We start from the raw sequence: 23,716 nt of genomic DNA, 5'->3' as shown, positions 1-23,716 counted from the left end.
TTTAAAGTTCTTAAAAAAAAAAACCCCAAACAACAAAAAACCCCCAAACAAAACAAAAATAACCAAACCCCAAAACCAAACCAAGGACTGGGAGTAGACATCTGCAAATCAGAAGGTTCATGTCACATAAGCAGTTACTTCCCAGTATACACCTATGAGGATGGTTTAGGTAATGCACTGCAGAATGGAGCCAGGAAACTGGTCACAAATCACTTGGAGAAGGCCAGCGTGCTCAAGGCCACCTTTACTCCAGTCTTTATCTGTAAAACCAGCCTTCAAGAATCCCGAGCCCCAGAGACCCAAGGGAAGGTGTGGAACAAGGAAGACTTACACTTGGTAGAGAACCACCAGGTTGGGGAGCACTTAAATGAATGGTATGTGTAAGTAAACATACCTGTGAGTGCTGAGGGAGCTGCTGATGTTACCGTAAGGCCACTCTCGATTGTCTTTGAATATCATGGCAGTTGGAAGAGGTACTTGGAGACAGGAAGAGCGCAAATGTCATGCCTGCCTTCAGGAAGGATGAAGAAGAGTGAGTCGGCAAACTACAGACCGGTCAACCTCACTTTTGTTGCTGGGAAGGTGATAGAGAAAATCCTCCTAGAAAGCAATTCCAAATACATGGAGGACGAGAAGGTGATTGGGAGTGGTCAGCATGGATTGACGGGGGAAGACCATGCTTGACCAACTCTAGTTACCTTCTGTAGTAAGGTGACTAGCTTGGTGAACGTGGTGGATGTTGTTTAGCTTTACTTAGACACTGTGTCGTACAACATGATTGTTTGTGGGGTGACAAAGCAGAGGTAGGTAGGTAGGTAGGTGGACAGTGAAGTGGATTAAGAACTGTCTGAATGGCTGGTCCCAGAGGGTTGTGATCAGAGGTGGAACACCCTGTTGGAGGCTGTTACCAAGCGGTGTGCTCCAGGGCTCAGTACTGCAGCCGGTACTGCTCAACACCTTCATTAGTGACCTGGCTGATTGGGCATACTCAGCAGGTCTGCAGATGATACAAGGCTGGGAGAAGTGGCTGATAGGCTGGAGAGCTGTGCTACTATTCAAAGGACCCTTGAGAAATTGGAGAATTGGGTAAAGAAGGAATCTCATTAAGTTCAGTGAGGGGGAATACAAAGCCTTACATGCTGGAGGAGTAACGCCAGGCACCAGCATGTGTGGAGGACACAACAGTTTGAGAACAGCTTTGCCTAGAAGTACCTTGGGGTCCTTGTGGACAGCAGGCTGGCCACGAGCCAGCAGCGCACCCCTGCAGCGGTGAAGACCAACAATATATGGTACGTTTCCAGCACGTTGGAGGAGGGGGTCCTTGCTGTGGCACTAGCGCTGCCATATCTGAAGTATTGTGCCTGGCTCTGGGCTCCCCAGTACAAGACAGAGAGAACTACTGGAGTGAGTCCAGTGCAGGTCACAAAGACGAGCAATGGCTTGGAGCATCTGACATGGGAGGGAGGGCCTGGGAGAGACAGGACTGCAGTCTGGAGGAGACAAGGCTTAGGGGCATCGTATTGATGCACAAAAATACCCGATGGGAGGGGATGAAGGCAAGGCAGGCTCTCTTCAGTAGCTCCCAGTGACAGGACCTGAGGCAATGGGCAGAAATGAAACTCTTGAGATTCCATATGAGGACAAGAAAAACCTTTTTTGGTGGGTGGCTTTTTGTTCTGGTTTGGTTTTTTTTAACTGTAAGGGTGACCAAATGCTGGAATGAGATGTGGAAAGAGGTTACAGAGTCTCCATCCCTGGAGATCTCAAAACTCATCCAACTGGATGCAGTCCTTGACAGTCTGTTCCAGCTGACCCTGCTGGAACAGAGAGTTTGGACTAGGTGATCCCCAGAGGTGTCTTCCAACCTGAATGGTTCTCTGGCTGTTCCGATGTGCAAACTGAACAGACCTGCTGTCTGTGTAATTGAAGCTTCGTTGTACGAAGTTACTTGGCCAGTCTTGGTTATTATGAAGTATAGGAAACGTTTTCAAGAGAATGTTTATCTTAAACTTGGTGCATTGGTTCTTGGTGCATTGGTCATCTGGTTAAGTACCACGCTTTTCCATCAGTGATTCATGGCAGGTGTCCAAAAGCATCGAACTACTTTAGGTATCGCATGGGATCTGCCTTGTTCAGTAGTTGAAATTCATGATGCAGATAAAAGAGTAGAGGAAAATAATAGGAGCGTGAGTTCCTCTGAACTTTAAGTACTTTGGCAGTTTTCATTTCTCTGAAAATATTACTCTTCTAGTGGGAATTTGCTGTGAACTAACCATTTTTAATGCATAGATGTGTGCATATATACGCTTTTTTATATGCATATATATTTACAAATAAATAAGCAATGCAGAAAAAGTAGCAGGCATCCATGTGGTGTCCCCCCTGCAGTATTTTATACCAGGGGAGCAGCCCCACCGTAGTGCTGGTTTTTCTCAGATGCATCTTGACCAGCTGGAGTCCTCAGCTTCAGGTGGGCTCTGTGAAGGCCACATATGTGGGCTGGTCACTGCACCCCTGCTCGTTATCAAAGGGCAATTCAGGGAGTTACCTCCAAATTCTGCTGGCCTGTTTAGTGTCACTTCCTCCCTTCCAGACACGTGCATGTACACACAGCAGCGCATCCTTGAAGATTCTCTGTAATACTTGGTCGTTGTGCCTTTACTTTCAAACGTTGCCAGTTTGTTCAGGTGTGGTAGCTCAGGGTAAGCAAAATCGTTTGGCCTGGTGTTTTCTGTGAATCTGGTGTCAGATTAATAGAAAATCCCGTTGTGCTGGACAGTTTTTAATAGGTTGTATGTTCACAGTGTCCACGTTAATATTGCAGCTCAGACCCCGTAGGGCCTCTTCCGTTCATGTTTTTGTTTTGCTAAGTGGTCAGTTAGTTCCATAGAATACCTTCAGTAGGTTTAATTAGTCAAAATTGTGGGAAGAAAAAGTTCATAATGCATAACTGAATATGATGATAATATGTAAACATACAACTTGTTCACGTTGTGAGCTTTCCTTATGCCAAACTTTTTTGCTTTGTTTTCTGAACTAATTAGAATGTATTTTCTGACAGTTGAATAGCTTGGTGTAGACAGGATATGTTCCCAGATGCTTTTTTTAGTGCTATGTTCCATTATTCAGTTAAATAATACTAAAGGTACATATTTCTCCGTGTTCAGAAGGAAAAAAATAAACTAATCAAGGGAGGTTAGTTTATTTTGAAAACTGTAGGGCCGGAGGTTGCTAACCACCCCCCCCAATGCTCTCTTGCAGGACTCCGAGGAGGAGGACAGTGAGTTGGAGGCCATTAATAAGAAGCTGATAAGTCCACAAAGTTTTCAAAATTTCCGGCCATACGTCCCGGAGGAGTTTGCTGACTTCAGTGTTTACAATGCTAGCCTGGAGAGCAGGGAGTGGTTTTCCTCTAAATCAGACTTCATGAGTTCACGTGCTCTTGAGAAAGAGGTATCCCGCAGCCCCACCACTAGCAGCATTACTAGTGGCTACTTTTCCCACAGTGCCTCTAACGCTACTCTGTCTGACATGCTTGTTCCCTGTAGTGATAGCACAGACCAGCTAGCCAGTCACACAAAGGAGCTGGACTCTAGTGATCCCCCAGGATCCTCTCTTGCACACGATTTAAGATCGTCCTCGAACAAGGAGTGTCGAGAGTCAGAAAGGGAGTTAGCGAGAGAGAAGCTCCCTGTGTTTCCGCTGAAAGAAAGCAGTGCCTTAACGGAACAAGTACCGCTGTCCCTCAACGCCAGACAGACGGACAGAGACTCCCAGCAGCTCCCCAGAGCTGGATCTTCTTCAGCTTTAAGTTCCTCAGATGGCAGAAATACCTGTTGCACAGTTGAATTTTCAGCGCGTGAAGCCACAGTTGAGCACACGACAGAGGTTCTGGAAGACCACTCCTTCACAGAGTTCATGGGCGTCGAAGATGGAAAGGACTTTGACCATTCAACAGCTCCACAGTCGTGTTCCCTTGTGTCCTCTAATGGAGTGAGTGCTGCAGAGTCACCCCGAGGCACTGACAAGGAGCAGGGCGTGTGTGTGGGCCAGTTGGGCTCTGCAGCAGCGGCGGGTGACCGACTTGCAGAGGCCGTGGGAAGCCCTTTGCATTCTGTACTGGTAAAAGAGACTTCAGACCCTGAGACTTACCCTGACGCTTCTGTAGATGATTTTATTGGGAAGGACCACTTGGACGGTTCTGATTGTGAAGAAGGTGCTTCTGCAGATCAAGCCCACGTCTTACCTAGCTGGGTGGCAGTGGGTGAGCAAGTCCACGTTGGAAGTAATAAGACTGGCACGGTGCGATACATCGGAACGGTGGATTTCTCAGCTGGCATCTGGGTTGGAGTTGAACTGAACGTACAGCTGGGTAAGACTATATGTGCTCTGGGTTATCTGTGCTGTTAGCACAATCTGCTTTTGAGGTTAAACTAGTCTTGTGTACTTGGTTGGTCTTGGGAAATACTTCTAATTTCACATAGGCCTATAATCTGATACACCCAGGTCTAGGCTGTGCTTTACCAAGGGCTAATTTTTAACTGTCTCAAAGCCCCCTTCTTGCTCTATGCAGAATATTGCTCTTGCACCTTGTGGTAGTTCCCATTGGCACCTGTCAGTTGTTATATATCAGAAAAACAAAGCCTAAAACTGTCAAGTTTTGTTTTTTTAATCAAAATACTTGTCCATGGGCGTTACCAAAAATGGACATTGTCAAACAGGGCTCCTGTCTGTAGCTTTCGGAGGAGTTTGTTTTGTTTTGTTTTTTCCCCACTGGGAGAAGCTTAATTATAGAGCACAGGTTTTCTTTAACGTCCGTACACCAGGGTCAGAAAAAGTCGATGCTCTGCAAGTGGGAAGAGATTCCTTGAGAAATGCTTCAGATCTTTGTAACAGAGGGTGGGTTTGGTAGCTGGATAGGCATTGACACTGATAACTGGAAGCTTCTCTGACCGCTGAGTTTTAGGCTTTGTAAGCATTTTGAGGATAGTTTATTTTGTCAAATGAACAAATGTTTGACTACTTAAACTGGTAGTTAACAAAGTAGCACGTTAGGAAATCATCTTTCTGGTCACAACTCAAGCCCTCCTTTCCAGGTTCTGTGCTCCACAGTGCGCGGCCACACATCTGGCTTCAGTGCTCAGGGTTAAAAATCTTCACTGTTTAGCAGAGAGCCAAAGATACTCACACTTCAGTGCTAATGAGAGTGGCAGCAATTAATTCTGTGCGTCTGTTTTCATTGAAGGGAAGCACGATGGAACTGTACAAGGCAGAGAGTACTTCCACTGCAAGCCGCGGCACGGTGTCTTCGTTCGCCCCGGGCGCCTCAGCAGAGCACCGGCTTCCGCGAGGAAATGGAGTAGCACTTCACGGTCTCAGGCCTCTTCCACCTTAGAGAAACGGAAAAGCTCTGTGCTTCAAGGCTCATCCTCCGCTCCCAAAGCTGGAGGAGAAGTCCTCTGCAGTTCAGGAGACGCAGCCGCTTCTGCTTTTTCTAGGAAACAGGAAAACAGGAAATCTTGGATTAACTAAACTGCAGTATTTTTGCACTTACTACACGCGTCGCTGTGTAGGAAACTGTCTGGATTCTTGAAGCTATTGTACATTTTCATCTGTCCATACAGAATGTTGTATTCGCTGGAGTCCTTGACTTAATTCTTTAATTTTTTTATAAATAATATATATATTATATATATATATATGAATGTGTATCTATAGTTTGTCTGCCAGTGGGCAGATAACAGCTGCACACTAAAATACAGTTAAAGCTGATCTGTAGATAACTGAGGTACTGGACTATTTGTTACGCAACAATTCGGGAGATATATTTTAAACCATGAAAAATATTTTTTTGTGGAAAAACCAGGATGTAAATCCATATTTGGGAAGAAAAAAAAAAAAAACAACAAAGCTACGGTTTGCTGTTCTTAATTACCAAAGAACTTGTTTTAGACTGACACGTTTGCTGTTTATATCTTTCTATTGTAAATGTTTTAACTGGTAACTTGGTGCCATGTTTCTCGTAGTCACCGGGCACCGTGCAGCCTTATGTTCCCTGTTCAAGCACACTGAGATATCCAACTGCGTCCTGAATTCTTGTCTTCCTTGAGGCCTGCCACTGTGCTGACTTGGCGTTGGGTCGCAGTGGCTGACGATGCCTGGAGCTGTATGCCTGGTGTTTCACGTGCTAACGTAAGCCAGCAGGGCAGTTTGACTGCAGACCCAGTATTACTGCAAGGGCGTGAGAGGACAATGGTTTGGGGTTGGGTTTGGGGTTTTTTTTTGGGGGTGGGGGTGATTGGTTTTTTGGAGGTGTGGGGGGAAGGGGGAAACAAGCAGTAAATGGATGACGACTGCAAACTTTGCACTTGTTACTTGCTGGTTATTATCAATATGAAATAGAACCTGCTAAAGTAATTTTAATCTGTAAAGTTTATTTTAATAATGGGAATGATGGAGGGATTTGTGTCTGGTGCTCATGAATTCCTAAGAAGGTTGTTCCACGTGTAGATACTGTAGATGCCTGTACAAGCGTTCTGGATATTTGTAAAGTAACATGGTGAAAAATGAGTGCAGTGAATGGCCTACTGTATCTGTTCTTCTCGGTTCCTGAGCAAGTGAATGATTGAGATACCTGGGACCTTACTGAAAAGCTGCTGTTCTTTCTTTGATTGTTGTGTACAGTAAGCGGACTCTCGTATTTTACTATTGACTGTAAAGAACTGTAATTTATATGCTGCCATACTGTATTTAATTGGTACAGACCTATTGTGTGTTAGAATACAGACTGTTTACTTGGGATTTTAAAAAAAAAATAATCTTTTGCTTGTGTTTGGTACAATTGTACAATGAGGTTTGGTGGTCAAATACCTGTTTGTAGCTGGCGGTGCTCAGACGCAAAGTACATTGTAAAAACACTGCAGAATAATAGGGTTGGAGTGGAAGATGGGGCAGCATTAGTGGGTTTTAACCCTGACGGCTGCCCGCAGCGTTGGGAAGAGAACAGCGGCTCCCTGGCTGCATGTTCCTCACATGCTGCTCTCTGCATCTTTCACAGGACGGGGGGAGCTGGGGAACTCCTGCCAGAGCGCGGTGCCGTGTGGGTCAGGGGGAGACAGGACAAGTTCCTGGAAGACGGGCAAGGCAGAGTCATTGCTAAATGTGCCGGTGCCTCAGCTGCGTGCAGCACAGTTGGCAGCTGCGAGGGTTATGTCCTGGGGAGGGAAGGGAGCGGGGGAGTGTGGAGCTCTGTGTGCTTGTCCTTGACATAGGTTTTGGCTGCTCTGAAACAGGATTCTCACGTGTTAACGTGTTTTGGTCAAAGGAGTATCTCTGCAGGACACTTCATACTTCTGGTGTCCACCTGGAGTTGCTTTCACTGCATTAACGGTACAGGTGCTGGAGCAAACTACTGCAATACAAAAAATGCTTTATGCAGAAGTATTTTACCAGATACAAATGATCCTACAATGCTGCCAGGTACCTACACCCAACACCATGGTGTTTGGGTTGATTTTTAGATGTCACTTTATGCTGCTTTTTAGAAAATACACACGTGTGTGCACATTTGCATAAATATATTTGTCCAAGGCCACTGATTTGAATGTTAATGTGGCCATTTTCTTACGGCAAAGATAGGCAGCATTTAGAACAGGGTAGCATTGGCTGAACTAGGCTCTTCATGGTTTCAGACCTTTGAGAATACAGAATGCATCACTGCTTAAGCAACACCGGAAAAAATTTTGCTGCTTGGGGTATATGGTCTGTGGGTGCCTGAGAAACCTAAGCAAGCCAACCCAGTTCTGTGCTGTGCATGCTTCCCATAATCTGTGCTGTCGTGACTTCTGTTATTATTGAAAGACCTGTGCCACCTTCCAGCCTCACACGGTAACACACCCTGTCCTGGGTTCGTTTAAAGTTTAGGAGGACCGTATCTAATGAGAGGGATGAGGTAGTGAGGAAAGGCAAGCATTTTAGTTGCTGTGTGCCTCAAACTCTAGGACGTTGTTAGACTGGAAGTTTGCTGTCCTGAACTTTGTAATTAGTGGAATAATGGGGTGGTCTCAGTCCAGCTGCAACTTGACTTTTTCTTTAAATATTGCCATAACCAGCATCTACAATACGTTGCTTAATAAAACCCCCAGCCCCAGTCACAATGCTGAATAACATAAGGCAGAGCCAGTCCCTGAGTTGTCTGAACGGCCAGAACAAGCCTGTCACCTCTCTGTTTTCTCCAGTCCAAGCAGAAGGCCTGATCTTGACCATCAGGATAGCGAGTGCTGAGTGAGAGCACGACGCCCTTTGCCTTGGGGTCTGAATGTGGTTGTGGTTTTTGTGGTTTTTCTGCCTTTGCGGAGATTCACCCAGAGCCCCCAGAGAGCAGCTCTCACAGTCCAGCAAGCAGAAGCTTCAGTGCTGAATTGGCGTGGCTCCCCCACAAAAGCCCTGCAGCTGGAGGCCGGAATGTTACGTGCTGCTGTGATGTAAGTAACAACATGTGCCAGGAAGCAGCGTAATGAGTGGAATGTGGGCTGCAAGCCCTGGGAGCGCCCACTGGGTACTCTGCCTCTACCCTGGTGTTACTTGCTCCCTTTGCGTGCCCCCTACTACCTCAGGCATGGGTCTAAGGCTGGTTTGCAGGTGCTGGGAATCACCTTTCCCTCTTTCTCGTGTTTGGGTACACAGGGCCTCTTTTGCATCACCTGTTGATGTGATAATTCACAGAAATCAAAGGGGAAAAATAATAAAGTGACAACTTGACCAAAAAGGAGGGGAGAGATTTAAATTTATTGGGGAAGGGTGGAGAGGGAGAGGCTGTTTCTGAGGGAAAACAAGCTGGAAACAGCTCTCCTCATAAAATCTCTGGAACCTCTGAGTAAGCTGTCATGGCTTTTTGTTTTTCTTGGTGCTGTGGCTGTCCCAAGTGAACGTGTAAACAGCGACTGAGGCTGCCCCTCGGGCTGCTGGCACTGGCAGAGCATCCATCCACCTTTTCGGACCTACTCGGGTGTAATTAATACGTTGTCGTTCCGGCATTACGTGAGCCAGGGCAGGGTGCTGCGCTCCCACGGCGCCTGGTCCCGGCATCTATCTATCTATCCATCCATCCCTCCCCTCCTGCCTGAACTCCAGACACCCGGACGTGGGGCGGGAGCTCTACGAGCCGCTACCGCCGACAGACGAGGCCGGGGCGGAGCAGAGGGAAGGCCGGCCCCCGTCGCAAGCCTGGGGCGGGACGTGCGGAGCCGCACGCCTCGGCTGCGGAGGGGCACAAACTGCGGCCTCCGCCGCTCCCCCGCCGCTGAGGTAAGTAACCGCCTCCCCTCCCACCCCTCCGCGCGGGGCGCGAACCTGGGACCTCCGTGTTTTAGGGGAGCGGGGGGGCGGGGGGGGGGGCGGCGCGGTGGGAGCCGCGCCGTGGGGGAGGCGGCAGAGCCTGGGCTTTGCCGGCGCGGTTCCCCCTTCGCCCTTCTGGAGGTGGGCGGCCGCACGTAGGCTCGGTGCCCGCCGGGCTTGGTGCAGCAGCTCCGTTCCGGTGCCAGCCGTGCCCAGCCGGGACACTCGGATCCCGGGAGTCGCGCTCGCTTGAGGCGGCCGCAGCGTTTCCCAGCACCGCCTGAGGTAAACACTGATGGTGCCTCTTGGTCAGTCGGCGAAGGCGTTTTACCGGGCTCGGTTGTGTCTGTGATTCCTAACGGGAAGCAAAAGCGGTTATCCCAGTTTGGGGTGGGGGTTTGCTCTGGTGTGAGGTGCAGGGTGCAGCACGGAGGGGAAAGCCGTGGATGACATTTGTTCCTGGGTCTTTACGGAGAAACCCTCACGGGCTGCTTGCCTTCCGTTTCTCTCTTCCCAAGTAACCTACTTCTGAGTGATGCCGATGAGTCTCCTGCAATCCACCGCCAGAAGGTTGGTTTCCCGAGCGTACTGCGGACTTCAGTCTTCTTCAAAGAAACACAAGTTTTGCTTGGAAATGGCTCGTCCTAGTTCAAGTAAGACATCCTTTTGCTTCCGTTAGTACCCTGGAGAGGTGTCTGAGCAAGGTTTGAAGCTCCAGGTGGTTTCCTGTAGCGGGCAGCGTCTGCAGTTTAACTCGAGACACTCAGAAGGGTATGAAGGTGTTGAGTTTGGGTTGGCTCAGCTACTGAAATTTATTTTCTGTGGCTAGTTCCAGAAACACTCGTGCAGGCGCTGGCAGCGTGGTGGGCTGGTTTTTAGCACTTACAATACATGCACATGAATGTATGCTAACTAATTGCGTTTCCTTTCCGTAATCCTAGCAGGTAGTAAAAGTCACTCTCCATTTCTTTATCTAAGAATTTATAATGCCCTGGGAGCAGGGTATTGGGTAACTCCCGGAGCCTTGTTCAGTCTAGTAGTAGTAAATGTCCTCTTTGCTTGGTTGGGGGGTTTGTTTTTTGATTTGAGCACGTGCTGTTAATTGAAAGCTGCACACAGAACTTCTCAGGAGTAATGGTACCCCCCTGACAGTTGGGTAGCTCAGGTGCACATGTTTTGCTGCTTTGAGCATCAGTGTGTGACTGCTGTCCGAGACTGGAGACTGGACCAGGAGAACTTTGGGCCTGATCTTTACACACTCAAGGGCTTTCTGAGGTTTGGTAGCAAAATCATCAGGATCATGGTGTTCTCTGCCCAGTCCTGTAGCTCTCATGCTGTGGAGGTTGGGACTTCTCCAGTGACTGTTTTTCCTCATAAAAATTTGCTTGCTTCTGGTTTAAAAAAAAACCCAAACCACAAAAAAAACCCAAAATGAAAAACCATGACTGTAGTAAACTGTGAAGATCAGGGTTGTGATCAGAGTTCAGCCAGGGACCAGTCACTGGTGGCACACTGTAATACTGGAGCCAATATTGTTTAACATCTTTGTTAACAGTTTGGATGGCAGGGCAGAGCACACCCTCAGCAGGTCTGCAGATGACACAAAACGGGTGGTGCTGCCATCCATAGAGGCCTCGACAGTCTGGGAACCCAGGATGACAGGAACCTCATGAAATTCAGCAGGTGGAAGTGCCCAGTCCTACACCAGGGAAGGAATAGCCCTGTGCACGTGTGCAGCTCTGCAGCCCCTCAGGGTCCTGGTGGATACCAGGCTGACCATGCGATGAGCTCTTGGGGCAGAGGCGGCCAGCTCATTGCCTCAGACACAAATGCGTTTTCCCAAATTACCTTAATCTTGAAGGTGACGCTTCCGAAGTAAACGTGTTTTCATCTCAGGATCATACCTTACAATTAGGAAGCAAACTTTTTCTGGGGGGTGGTGGCAGCAGTTGTTACCATTGACCTTCGCATTCCAGTGCACAGAAACAAATCAGTGTTGTGAAGTGAGAGCCGTGGGAGGTGCGTGTGGAAACCAGTTCTGGGTTGGATGAGCGTGCTGGCGCCGTACGCGTGGCCTCTGATACAAACACCCAAGCGAGCAGCTGTTTGTCTCCCCCCCACCCCACCCCCCTGCAGATATGGCGGATTTTCGAGAGGCGTTTGCCAAGGCGAAGCACATAGCCATTATCACGGGCGCCGGCGTTAGCGCGGAGAGCGGCGTGCCCACCTTCAGAGGGGCTGGAGGCTTCTGGAGAAAATGGCAAGCCCAGGTACGTACTGGTGGCCCGTGCCAGCGCAGAAGTTTCTGCTCTGTTGTTTGGGTTATTGGCTGTTTGGGAAGACCAATGTTCTTGCAGAGAGCTCTGGGTCTTTCTGCCACCTCTGTTTTCCTGCTGGCTTGCAGCTTAGCTGCTCATCTTTTGATGAGCCCTCTCACTGTTTTCCTGCCTCACAGAGCCTTTCTCATTGTAAACTCTTAAGAACCTTTTACCAGAACAACAAAAGACAGAGCAGGTGATAGTTGTTTTCTTTTATTCTTGTTTTCTCCTAACACTCTTTGAAAATGTTGTAGGATTTTTTGTTTGTTTGTTTGTTTGTTGGGGGACAGCTCTCCTCACTGTCTTTAACTCTCCCACAAACCACTGAATCACAGAATCACAAGGTTGGAAGAGACCTTTGAAAATCAAGTGCAACCATTTCCATCCTAAGCTAAACCATATCCCTAAGTACCTCATCTACCCTTATTTTGAACACATCCAAGGATGGTGACTCAACCATCCTGTTCCAGGCCCTGACAACTCTTTCAGTAAAAATTATTTTTCTAATATCCAATCTGACCCTGCCCTGGCACAGCTTCATGCCATTCCCCCTTGTCCTATCTCCTGTCACCTGGCTGAAGAGACCATCGCCCACCTCTCTACAACCTCCCTTCAGGTAGTTGTCTCCCTTCAGGTAGCTCTGTCTCTCTTGTGGGTGTGATCCTGCCAGCGTTGGGAGCCACTGGGGTGGGAGAGGAGATGGAAGCAGACCCTGTGGGGTGGAGTGATGCAAGGAAGAGCACCAAAATGCACGAGCTGTTATAGGTACCTTGTGAGTCCAATCCTGTGTGACACTGCAGAGGATTCAAGTAATGGTTACACTGGCAGTAGCTGCTGCCCCAAATGCTGCGGTCACGGGTGCTTTATGGTTGTTAATGACAGCACTCATGAAAGGCTTGTTTGAAGTTGAGAAGAGGACACAGAGGTGAGGTTTTAGAGATGGTTGGAATTTTTTCTCTCCATGGCTGCGAATGCAGATAAAGCGTGCGTGTGTATGAGGCCTGGTCCTTCCGCATCAGCGAGTTCGCGTTCAGCGTTCTCGTGCCAGTAGAATTGGGCACTGAAGCATTATGCTCAGATACTCTTTGTTGCAGAAAAGGTAAGGTAAAATCACAGTGAAGTGTGAAAAGCCTAGCTTAGACTTTACAGGCGCGTAAAGATAAGACCTTAGACCTGGGTTTTGATAACGGCTGTCACTTGGCTTGTGTTACACTTAAGGCAAAAAAGAAATTCCTAGCAAGAGAAACACATCCATGCAGTGCTGAGGTTTATGGCTGCTGTGGAAGAGCTCTGGATGCCAGGCATGGCATGCACTGAAACGTCTCATCTTCCTTTGGGCTGTACTAAACTCCCAGCGGCAGCACAGAATAGATTCCACGTGTACTACGTAAAACCATGTACCACACTACCGATACCAGCCATGTCCTTGTTTGAGAAGATACTTTGGCTCGTCATCCTCGTAAGGGATGTTGAAATACATTCCTCTCAGCGGCATCTGGTTATAAATAGTCTGCTTGTGGTTATCTCGTTGTGCTGGTAGCAGGGTAAGTGCCAGTGTGCCGGCAGGCTTCACCCAGGGAAGTGGTTTCCTCTCCCTGCCGTTGGTAGAATGAATTGCTGCGTCTCTTCCAGGAGCTGGCTACGCCAGAGGCTTTCGCGCGGAACCCTTCCCGCGTCTGGGAGTTCTACCATTACCGCCGGGAGGTGATGCTGAGCAAGCACCCCAACCCCGCGCACGTCGCCATTGCGGAGTGCGAGAAGCGGCTGAGCAAGCAAGGAAGGAGCGTTGTGGTCATCACTCAGAACATTGACGAGCTGCACAGAAAGGCGGGCACCAAGCACCTCTTAGAGATTCACGGTAAGAACCAGCTGCAGGCCGGCAGACTCGTGGGGGGGAAGAGAGCAGAAGCACTGGGAGAAAAGGAATTTGTCTTTAAAATGAAAATAACTCACATGAAGTTATTCATAACATCGCCCTGTTCTCTCTTGGGAGTTGCTTCAGGTACTTCATAGCCTCCTTTGATTTCTCACCTGGTTTTTAATGGAGAACTGGTTCTCCCCTCCCACTTGCTTGGTTTTGCATGCAAATCCTGCCACTTGTCCCATCTTGTTTAGAAAAGGGGGAAATAATCCGCCAAGGACTTGCGCTCCGTGGCGGTGGTGGTACCACACGGGTGTTGCTGCTGCTGAGGAGAGTATTGGTGAGAGCGGCCTCACCAGCCCTGCTGCTCTCCGCACTGCTACCTGCTGCTTTCCCTCTGTCCTGGCCTTCCTGCTGCTTTCCCTCTGTCCTGGCCTTCAAAGACCAACCTGTGGGGTCCTTGGCTACAGGAGGAGGAAGGGCTGGAAACAGGCTAGAGACCCTTCCCTTTGCCTCCTACACCCTTTGTGCTCCCTCTCTCTTCCCTGTAGTTAGCAGCAGCCCTCGCTCCTGCCCTCTCTCCAGCAAAGTCTGGAGGAGCGCAACACAGGTGCAGCACGCAGGGCTCGGTGGGGCTTTTGGATCTGGTGAAAAATGTTACAGGGGTGGAGAAAATGGAGGGTGAAGAGGCCCCTCTCTGCCCTGTGAGGTGCCTTCACTCCACAGACCCTACCATAGAATGAAAGTCTCCCGGGACAAAGTGCCATCCCAGTCTTCCAGCACCATGATGCCTCTTAACTCTAAATATCACAGAAGGTTTCAGCGGGATTTCCCACCGCTGCTTTGTGATCTGGACACAGGAAACCTGCACCAACCGTTTAGCAGTTGTGCATCCAGCCTTGAGTAGAGCTTAATTTTAGTCTTGAGCCTTTACAAAATCTAAATCATTTTAAACTCTTGGTTATATTGCACTACATTACATTACTAATGCTGCAGAAGTCTTGGGGTTGGGGAGTTCTGCATAAAACAGTGCTAACTGACATATGTTTTTAAAGGAAATTGTTCTGACTTAAGGGAAAAAGCAGAAATCCTCTCCCTGGGTGCTATTTTAAATAACAGTTTTCCGCTGAAATACCGTTGTGAGGCTGCTGAGGTAGAACAAGGTAACAAATCATAGCTTAGGGGGGGACTGTTGCCGCTGCCACTGCGGCCATTTGGCTGAAAAGGGCTGTGTCTGGTTTGGCCGTCCCGCTGCGTGCTGAGCCGTGACACTGGTCACCCCGGGTTGCGGAACGCAAGCGTTGCGTACTCGCTGTGCAAACACAGCCTCGTTCTCGTGCTGCCGGCGTTCTGCGCGGGGCTGTTACCTTCCCGCAGTACGTCACCCGCAAGGCGCAGCGCGGTGAGGCAAAGCGAGGCTGCCTGGGGTAGAGGCAGCGCTTGGTGTGTGCCGGGGGCGCCCGCCCCACCCTGACCTCATCCCTCTTGTGCGTTGCAGGCAGCTTGTTTAAAACCCGCTGCACCAACTGCGGAAACGTGGCCGCGAATTACAAGAGTCCGATATGCCCCGCCTTGGCCGGGAAAGGGTGAGAATACCTCCCTCCGCCTTCCAACCCTGGGTTTTCTAGTCTGTCTGCTGTTGGAGAGAAGAGGAGCGATTTTAGGAGCACACAGGAGTCTCTGCCAGCCACCCCCTTTTCCTTCAGTGAAACGTGACATGACTGTTCTGAAGCACGAGTGTACTGATTGGTAACTTAAGTGAGAGCCCACCATACTGTCCCCAAGTCCTGTGAATGAGTAACTGTCAGTCTCTAAGTTAGCACCACACCACCTGTGTCTTACTTGGAAGAATTCCAGGTGGATGAAACTCTCCTTCACCACCTAATTGTACTCTTTAGGAACAGGTGTTTACTCCCAACCTCTTCGCCTTCCAGGTTTTGTTACTAAATTGGATGCTGACTCCTTAAACTGGACTGTCATCACCTGATACTTGGATTTCCCTCTTCTGCATCTCTTGAGCACCTAGCAGCTTTTTTCCTTCAAATCATCACTAAGAGTCTTGTAGTTTCAGGTGTCAAAATGCAGATGTGTGAAGCAGTCAGGAGGGAAGCATCAATTCCCAGGATTCCTGCAACTTAAAATGTTGCAGAAGAATCCTTCGGTCTCCTTTTTCTAGTCATCCTCTTTCTCTCACCATTAAAAAAAAAAGGGGGGGGGGGGGCAGAGGAGCAGGACAGGCATAAGCTCATAGGTTTTTCCCTTTGCATTTCACCAGAACTTCAGATTGCTGCTAAGTATTTGTTGTGCCATGGACAGAGTTTACCAGCTTATTACAAGTGCTGAGCTCTGGACAGTTCTGGGCAAATGCCTGCCTGCCCTCTGTGCAGTATTTTAGGATCACTGTAAGGTGTTGCAGAGATTGCTTGACTGGAGAGCGTGTGCTTTAGAGAGCACTTGAGTTTTCATTAATCTGTAATGTGCACTTTGTACAACTGAACATGTGTTTCCATGTTGTAACTTCAGGGCTCCGGATCCTGAAACAGAAGACGCCACAATTCCAGTTGAAGACCTTCCTCAGTACGTACGGGCCTCTTTGGGTTTTGCTGTTACCTCTTCTTGCTTTGTACCTCCTGTTACTGTTCACATAGCTTTGGAAGGGCACGGAAACCTGCTACAAGAGAAAAAAGATGTGGGACTCTGCCCCAGAGAACTGAATCTGAATCTAAAGCTGGCATTACAGGGGAAAAGCAGACAATAGGAGCATGTACTAGTTCACCAGGATGCTAAAGGCATCGCGTGCCTGTGTGGTAATTGCAGTAAGACACCAAGTGCTACACAGGGAACATCTTGTCACTAGCAGGAGTTACCTGCTGCTGGTCAGCCTGGAATCCCGTGCTGGCGTACAGCCACCCCATAGTCCCGTGCAGGCATTAGACACCTCACGGTGCATTTTTGTACTGGCTGAAGCTTTGCTGTAGCTAGCGGCAGATGCCAGAAGCTGCCGTGTTTTTCATCTGGTGCCTGAGGAAAAGAGGCTAATGTGATGCTTCTTTCAGTTCCCTTTCTCCTTAAAAAACTCGTTGGCCAGTTGGTTAAAGCTGGTGGAGGCAGAGGTCTGTAACACATGCTGCGTTTTTGTTTTGCACATTTCAGTGAAGGAAAGACATGATGAAGTATCTGTGTGACTGGGCAGCACACATGTACATCCAGCACACGCCTAGCATGGCATCAGCTGCCTTTGGTCCAGCACATGCTCGAGGAAGGGGTGGGGAGAGCTGGGAAGGAGAAGGGAGAAAAAGTGGGGGCAGAGAAGACATGGCCAGACCAGAATGAAAACTGCTTGGCCGTTTTGCAGGTTGAAATGCCGGCGTCGGAAGCGTAACGCTGTCCCTCTGTGACTTTTAAACAGGTGTGAGGAGGACGGCTGCAACGGGCTCCTCCGTCCTCACGTTGTGTGGTTTGGTGAAACCCTGGATCCCGACATTCTCACAGAGGTCGAGAAGGAGCTTCAGATCTGCGACCTCTGCTTGGTAGTGAGTATCGCTTCTTACCCGGCCTCTCACTCAGCAGGGAAGCCGAGCTGAAGAGGTTGTGCCTTCTGAGTAAAGGAGGTGGACCTGCGCTTCCCCGAGGGAGCTAAAAGCCCCTGAGGGACGGGCTGACTCCCCAGTGTCAGGTGTGAAACATAAAGCCCATGAAGGCTGAAAGTCTGCATGTCCTGCCCACAAGTTAAACAGGTGTGCATCTTGCTCAGCTGGCACCTGCATTTCCTCTGTACCGGTGCCAGAGGTTCCAGAGCTGGGGTTAGCTAACACTGGAATTTCTCAAACAGTGAAAACCAGGATGATTTTGATGTTGTTTAAAAAAAAAAAAAAAAACCAACCACCACCCACAAAAAAAACCCCAAAAATGTTGTAAGAATGTAACTAGCTGTTCCCACCTGCTGCTTTGCAAAGTTGTTCATGAGCTAAGTAGATTTCACCTTGCTGTCCAAAACATTTGTTCAGAATACTGCACACAGTTCAGAAACTAACCTCAGGTAACAGAAGGGGTGCCTTCTGGGGTATTTTTCTTGAAAGCAAGGTCTGCTGTTCTATTCCTGGGGTTGTTTTTTTTTTGTTCATCTGCAGTTACAGTCCCCAAATGAGCTTCTTTGTGCTCCATCAGCACAACAATTCCTGATCCCTGTACTGTGTTAAATAGCTACAGAGGTAGTGGAACTAAATATATTGATTTGATTTAATTCCCATAAGGATCTCCTGTGCTTCAGTGGCTTTGCAGATCTAGTGTCTGAGAAGTGTTGTTACACTGTGGGTTGTTTTATTTTTGTTTAACCTACTGGCCTGCTATACTCATGATTTTTTGCCTTGTCCCTCCCTGCAGGTCGGGACCTCCTCCGTGGTGTATCCTGCTGCTATGTTTGCCCCTCAGGTATCTGCCAGAGGAGTGCCAGTTGCAGAATTTAACATGGAAGCCACTCCTGCTACAAACAGATTCAGGTAAAGTGATTTCAGTTTTAAACTAGCAAGCTTCTGCCCCCCCCACTCCCCCCCCCCCCCCCCATCTTCACTGTTGGTTTTTTTGTATCGAACTGCTGAAATACTTTGAAATATTTAACAACAGTAGTCTAGTTTCTTCCCTGGCACTTACCAAATGTCATTGTCTTCTAATAAGTAAGAAACGCTGATTGTTCTTTCTCGGTGGAATTGAATTAACTGACACTTGAGAGTACACAGCTGTATTTTTCCAAGTGTGAAGCGAGGCCTGTGCCTACGTCCTAGGAGGGCCTAACCCCCCGCCCCCAGCTTCCTCAGCAGCAGGGCTCGCTACCTCACCTGCGTGTCACACGCGTTCGGGCACCGCCGTCAGAACAAGCAGCGTGCGCTGGTCACGGAACAACAACAGGGGCTGGAAGATCTCTGGAGATCATCAGTCCAGCCCCCCCCCGCCAGAGCAGGCTGCGCAGAACAGCACCCAGGCGCGTTCTGCATGTCTCCAGAGACGGAGGCTCCGCAGGCTCTCTGGGCAGCCTGTGCCAGCGCTCTGACACCCTCACAGCACAGAAGTTCATGCCCGTTTTTAGGTGGAGCTTCCTCTAGCGAAGTTGGCGCCCGTTGCCTCTTGCCCTGTTACTGGGGTCCGCTGAGAAAAGGCCGGCCCCGTCCTGCTGACAGGGGGGCTGCCCCGTCCTTCACCCGGCTGCTTCCTTCCAGGTTCCACTTCCCGGGCCCCTGCGGGACCACGCTGCCGCCGGCGCTGGCCCGACACGAGACGGAGATCATCTCCTGAGCGCCTGGGAGCGGCCGGCGGGGAAGCGCCGCGGCCCGGAGCGGGGCTGGGCGAGGGGCGGCCGGGAGGAGGCGGCGGATCTCGCCGCGCTGCCCCCCCCCGCTCCGCTCCCCACGGCAATAAACGGGCGGCGGGGGCCCGGGGCGGGCAGCGCGGGCCCCGCCGCCGCCACCACCTCAAGCAGCGGCTGCCCCAGCGTCCTCTGTCCGCGCGCGTCCGGGGGGCGGTTACGGGCCGTTGGGCGGGAGGGGGTGTGCTCGCGCCGCGGGGCGGGGCGGGGCGGAGGGGAGGGGGTGGCCGTGCCGGGCGCGGGGCGCGCATGCGGCTGGCGGCGGAAGCCGGGAAGCGCATCCGGGGCAGGGGCCCGGCGGGCGGTGCGTGGCCATGGCGCGGCGGCAGAAGCCGAGGGCCGCGGGCAAGCGCGGGGTGCCCGCCACCCTCCTCAGCCCGCCCTCCTCGGAGGATGAGGCCCCGGAGGAGGTGTCCTTCGGCGTGGCCAAGGAGGCGGCCGAGACCGAACGGAAGCTCGTGGGGGAGGCGGCCCGGAGGTACGGACACCCCCTCGCATCCCCCGGGACGCCCCGCTACCCCCACCGCACCTCCCGGCTCCCCGGCCTGACGGTGCCTTCCTTTGCTCCCCCCCCTCCCCCGCAGGCACCGGGAGCTGCTGAAGGAGAAGCGGCGGCGGCGGCAGGAGCTGTTTACGGAGCAGAAGGTACGGCAGCACCCCTCCGGCCCCGCGCCGCGCACCCCCCTCCACCCCCCGGCCCGCCCCGCCCCGCTAACTCCCCTGTGCCCCGCAGAAACGGAAGCTGCTGCTGCCCGAGGCCGTGCTGAAGGAGCTGGCCGCCGCGCCGCCCGAACGGTGAGAGGACGGGGACGGGGAAGGGGAGGGGGTGCGGCTGGGGGCGAACGAGCGGAGTGCGACGTGGGAGAGTAACCTGGTGCTGTTTCCATGCTCCACAGACCCGCCGGGGAGGCTGCGGCAGCTGACCGAGGTATGTAACGGGGGCTCAGGCCGGTGAGACCCGGGTTTCCCGGCTGTGCTGGAGCTGCACCCGGCAATGCTCTGCTACGGAGCTCAGTGGGCCAGACAGAGCGCCTGTTGCCCGGGGACGGTGTCTGCCTGAGGGCAGCTGCAGAGCCTGCAGCGGGTGTGTTTTATCCAGTCTCCAGGCCTTCACAGAAGTCCTTTGTTGTGTGGTGATTTCGGTTAGAAGAGCCTGGGGGGGTTAAGGGAGCAATGGGCGGGGGTTATGACAGAAGAAACAAGGGTTGCCAAAGGAAGATGAGTACAAGTGGGGTTAAGTGTTGGTTGTGTTTAAACAATTCTCTCACCTGCACCTGCCATCGCTGTGGAGCCCGCTGGTGTCATGGCTCCTTTCTGTCCTTCTCATTTTTAAAACCCCGTGTTGCTGCACAGGTTTCTCCCTGTCCTGCCAGCGCCAGGCTTTCTGCATCAGGGCTTCTGAAGAATAGCAAGTCCAGCTGGCCAAAACATGGCCTTTTTTCCCCAACCTAATTCTTGTTTTGCTCCTGTTCCCCTCTGCTCTTGCTTGATAAGGTTTGGGAATGTTTCTCTGCTCTCTGTTAAGGTAAAGTCCAAGGAGGCAGCGCTGCACGGCAGAAGCAAGGCCAAGCCCAGAGGCAGGTGAAGAAAAGCCATCCACGAAAGGCTGCCAGGTACACTGGGAGCAGCTTTTGTCACTGCTGTGACAGAGGAAAGTTGCCCTATAGCTGGTGGTGGGACTAGTTTTGACACCAGGGAACCACTCGGGGCATGTGAAGGCCCATGGTGACAGGTCTCAGCCCGGGTGGGTTTTTTTTACATACTTCTGCAGAGCTTGGCTGGGCATCAGCAACAAGCATGGGCCCCTGGTGTGCCCAAGCAGCAACACACTGACTGTAGTGTGTCTGTCATTCTGGGTTCTGCAGCTACAGGGGTGTAAATCTGTTTCCCTAGGTCAAAAGGGAACTACACAGCCGTGTGCTTGAAAGATCAGAGTTTACCCGCCCTCCACCTGCAGCTCGCCAAAGACTTCTTGAACACCCAGCTCTATGGACCGGGCACCAACCGGGTGCAGGGTAAGCAGCTTTCCTTTGGTGGGGCTGCAGCCAGCTCTCCCTCTGCCAAGCTTGGTAATTAATATCCCATCTCCCTTTCAGCAAATGAGTTTTTTTCCCTTGAAAATAAGAAAAACCCCGTTAAAAAAGCTGCAGTTCAGTTTGTGGACAAATCTTGGGGTGAGTATAAAAAGGCAAAGTTGGTACTTTGTGCATGTGGGGTTTAAGGACATGACTTTAAAATAAAGCTGTCTGGTGCCAGAGGGCTGTGACCTCCTAACTTGGAGAACCTGAGTAAGGGGAGAGCAGCAGCACTGTGCAGCCTGTGTGTGTGTGTTATAAGACAAGGTGGAGAAATGGCTTCAGCTTTGGTACATTAAACAACATCAGGACCTAGCACCATGTTCGCTTGCTGCAGTAACTGTTACTCAGCATTGTTTCAGCCTAACAAAACAACACCCTGTCATGCCACATACATGTAAAAATGACAAGATCCCAGAGCTTCTAGAGCCTGTTTTTCCATATTAAAAGTGATCTTAAGTCACACATGCTCCAGCTGCAGCCACACACTGCCCCTCACCACCAACACTAGAGGCTGATGTCTGGGAGTTAGAGCCTGCTTTTTAGGCACCCCCAGCACTGCTCCTGGAGGAAGTTGGTACCCCTGGCTGGGAGATGACACCTGTTGTATGTGAAATACAAGATTAACTTTGTCAGCTTTCCAGTTGGTTCTTCTGTTCTGAAATGCTGCATAATCAACAGAAAATGGTAACAGCTTCTTTTGTGGATGTATTTTTTTTTTTTTAGGCCAAGAGAAAAAGCAAAAAGCAGCAAGGTTTAAGCAGCGTTGGCTTGCAACACAGATCAAGAACTGAGCAGAAGGCAGCTTTATCAGAAGACACAATTAAGGACTGTTACTGAAGTTAGTCTCAACCTGAGGACCATGTTTTCTCACCGTCACCACACCGCTCAGCTCTAGCCCTGGGAAGCAGTAACCTTCAGAAAGCTGTTCCCCAGGTGCCCTCCCTGTTCTCTTCCCACCTTTGCAAGTGGTTGGAGAGGCTCAGAAAGGCAGCTGGGGCCCTGCCCAGACACACAACAGCTGGTTTTAACCCTGGGCTTGTACAGCTGCCTCCATGAGGCAGTGTCTCTGCAGAGAATAAAGACAAATGATGTTGTACTTACTGTTCTGGATGCTGCATTTCTTAGAGCTGTCGGTTATTCCTGCTTTTCCAGTTACTTGCATCACTGGAGAAAGGCTGTTCCCTAACCTCAGAATCCTAAAGGGCGCTCAACAAAGTAGCAGAGTGCTTCTTATCCAGCCTGAAGATGCTTTTCCAGGCTTTCCTCCCCACTTTTCTGGGAATAGGAGTAAAGTGTCCATCACTGCCCTGCCAGCTGACTTGGCAAGACTACGGTAACCCTTCAGCTTCTGACAGTGCAGACACTGCGGTGCCCTGGCGCAGGGAAGGGACATCAGCGAGTCACCGCGCTGCTGCTGCTGCGTTCGTGGGTCAGACCTCGAGAGCCCAGAGAACGCAGCATACGAGGCCACGCGACCGTGTACGTAGAAGTAAGTTTTTAATGGCTGGTTAATTATGATATCACTACATTTTATTGCAATATAGTACTATTTAAGCACTTTTAAAAATGCAAGGTGTACAAAGATTAAATTAAGACTGTAAATTGACTAAATATTTGGTTTTTATATAAATAGGTCATAACCACACTGTGTTGACATGTAATACTGTTATAATACAACAGTTAAACTGGTGAGTCTACACAACAGAAGCTGTCTGTAGTTAAACAAGGAAACAAAGTTGGAAAGACCATGTTAAAACAAAAAACTACTAAGATCAACAGGTTGGGATTGTAAGTAGCAACAAACATATTCACTCAGCTCCTGAGTAATTCAAGTTTTACAGTACACATTAAAAAATATCATTTCTTCCCATCAACACTATATATCCAAACCATCAGGTGTTTATGCATTTTGCAAATTACACTGATTGAACTATGTAACAACAATGGGGGTGGAGGTTGGCAAGTCATCCTGCTCGACGTTTACATCACCCACATGCTAATACATCCGTGTCTGCTAGTCCGTCCCACCACAAGGTAGCAGGATTTTTGGTTTGCTTTGGACAATCGTTTGAAGGATTGGTACTCATCAAATTGGATGTCTGACATGATCAGTGATACTTTCAACTCTTAGTTGTCCGAGAGGTTTAAAGATGGAAATTTTCTCCTAACACTAAGTTAGAAATCATTTGCATCATGCTGTAAACTAGGAAGCAACATAAAGCAACAGACTTGTCCTTAGTACATAATTAAAATTCCAAATTCCAGTCGGCAGAGCTGGTCTACTTTCCTCGTTGAATATGCCACAACACCTTTCAGATCTTCAAATGCATAGCTAGTGTAGGTAGTCCTCCACCGTGGCGAACGCGCAGGATCCAATTCCCGATCGAGCCATCAATCCCAGACACTGTGACGCCTGTCCCATTGCTAGGGCAAGTGGTGGTTGCTTTGGCAGGTTGTGAGTCTCTGCAGGAGGAAGATCAACAGTTGCAGTTAGAACACCGGATTTTACAGCAACACACTGAAAAGTTTCAGGTGAGCTTACAACATTCCCTTAAAAATTCCTGTTTAATTCCAAAGTTCGCTCTTACAGTAGAGACTGAGCAGGAGCAACAATGGGCATTTTCAAATTCCCTGCTTAGTGCAGCTACTGAACAAACCTAGTTTTGCTCTGGACAACAGATGATGACATCTGTTACAGAATCACAGAATCGTAGGGGTTGGAAGGGACCTCAAGAGATCATCAGGTCCAACCCCCCTGCCAAAG

At 50.0% G+C, this 23,716-nt stretch overlaps 4 protein-coding genes across 7 annotated transcripts in view; 3 read left to right on the top strand and 1 right to left on the bottom strand.

Moving 5' to 3' along the window:
• The window catches only part of KIF13A (kinesin family member 13A), a gene marked incomplete at its 5' end in the record, with an annotated part of 113,102 nt that extends 106,857 nt beyond the window's left edge, over nt 1-6,245 (top strand). For both annotated transcript variants that reach the window (XM_084280572.1, XM_084280571.1), the window contains 2 exons: nt 3,262-4,372; nt 5,246-6,245. In XM_084280572.1, coding sequence (XP_084136698.1) covers nt 3,262-4,372; nt 5,246-5,532 — 1,398 coding nt within the window. In that variant the 3' untranslated portion in view covers nt 5,533-6,245. The remainder of the gene's footprint in view (nt 1-3,261; nt 4,373-5,245) is intronic.
• Nucleotides 6,246-9,233: 2,988 nt separating this feature from the next.
• SIRT5 (sirtuin 5) lies at nt 9,234-18,947 on the top strand. Of its 2 annotated transcripts, none has more exons than XM_084260439.1 (9): nt 9,234-9,306; nt 9,855-9,989; nt 11,473-11,606; nt 13,287-13,512; nt 15,014-15,101; nt 16,039-16,092; nt 16,925-17,048; nt 17,899-18,014; nt 18,729-18,947. In XM_084260439.1, exons 2-9 carry the CDS (start codon nt 9,872-9,874, stop codon nt 18,802-18,804), a joined length of 936 nt encoding a protein of 311 aa, XP_084116565.1. In that variant the 5' UTR covers nt 9,234-9,306; nt 9,855-9,871; the 3' UTR covers nt 18,805-18,947. The 2 variants fall into 2 exon arrangements, with proteins under 2 accessions (XP_084116565.1, XP_084116566.1); XM_084260440.1 differs by lacking the exon at nt 9,234-9,306 and adding an exon at nt 9,561-9,621.
• A 176-nt stretch (nt 18,948-19,123) lies between these two features.
• On the top strand, nt 19,124-22,048 carry NOL7 (nucleolar protein 7; the record flags this gene model as incomplete). Its single annotated transcript, XM_084279805.1, is given in 9 exon segments — nt 19,124-19,181; nt 19,184-19,352; nt 19,459-19,519; nt 19,608-19,669; nt 19,771-19,802; nt 20,400-20,487; nt 20,768-20,889; nt 20,971-21,048; nt 21,676-22,048. Coding segments are annotated over 9 exon segments (738 nt in total). The 3' UTR covers nt 21,744-22,048.
• A 384-nt stretch (nt 22,049-22,432) lies between these two features.
• RANBP9 (RAN binding protein 9) overlaps nt 22,433-23,716 on the bottom strand; it is a 41,171-nt gene continuing 39,887 nt past the window's right edge. For both annotated transcript variants that reach the window (XM_084279802.1, XM_084279803.1), the window contains exon 14: nt 22,433-23,415. In XM_084279802.1, the coding sequence (XP_084135928.1) occupies nt 23,285-23,415 (131 nt within the window). In that variant the 3' untranslated portion in view covers nt 22,433-23,284. The remainder of the gene's footprint in view (nt 23,416-23,716) is intronic.

This window comes from Gallinula chloropus, assembly GCF_964237585.1.
Source record: "Gallinula chloropus genome assembly, chromosome: 2".
NCBI lineage: Eukaryota > Metazoa > Chordata > Aves > Gruiformes > Rallidae > Gallinula > Gallinula chloropus.
The sequence above is the reverse complement of the archived record's forward strand: the minus strand, read 5'-3'. Positions and strand labels throughout refer to the sequence as shown.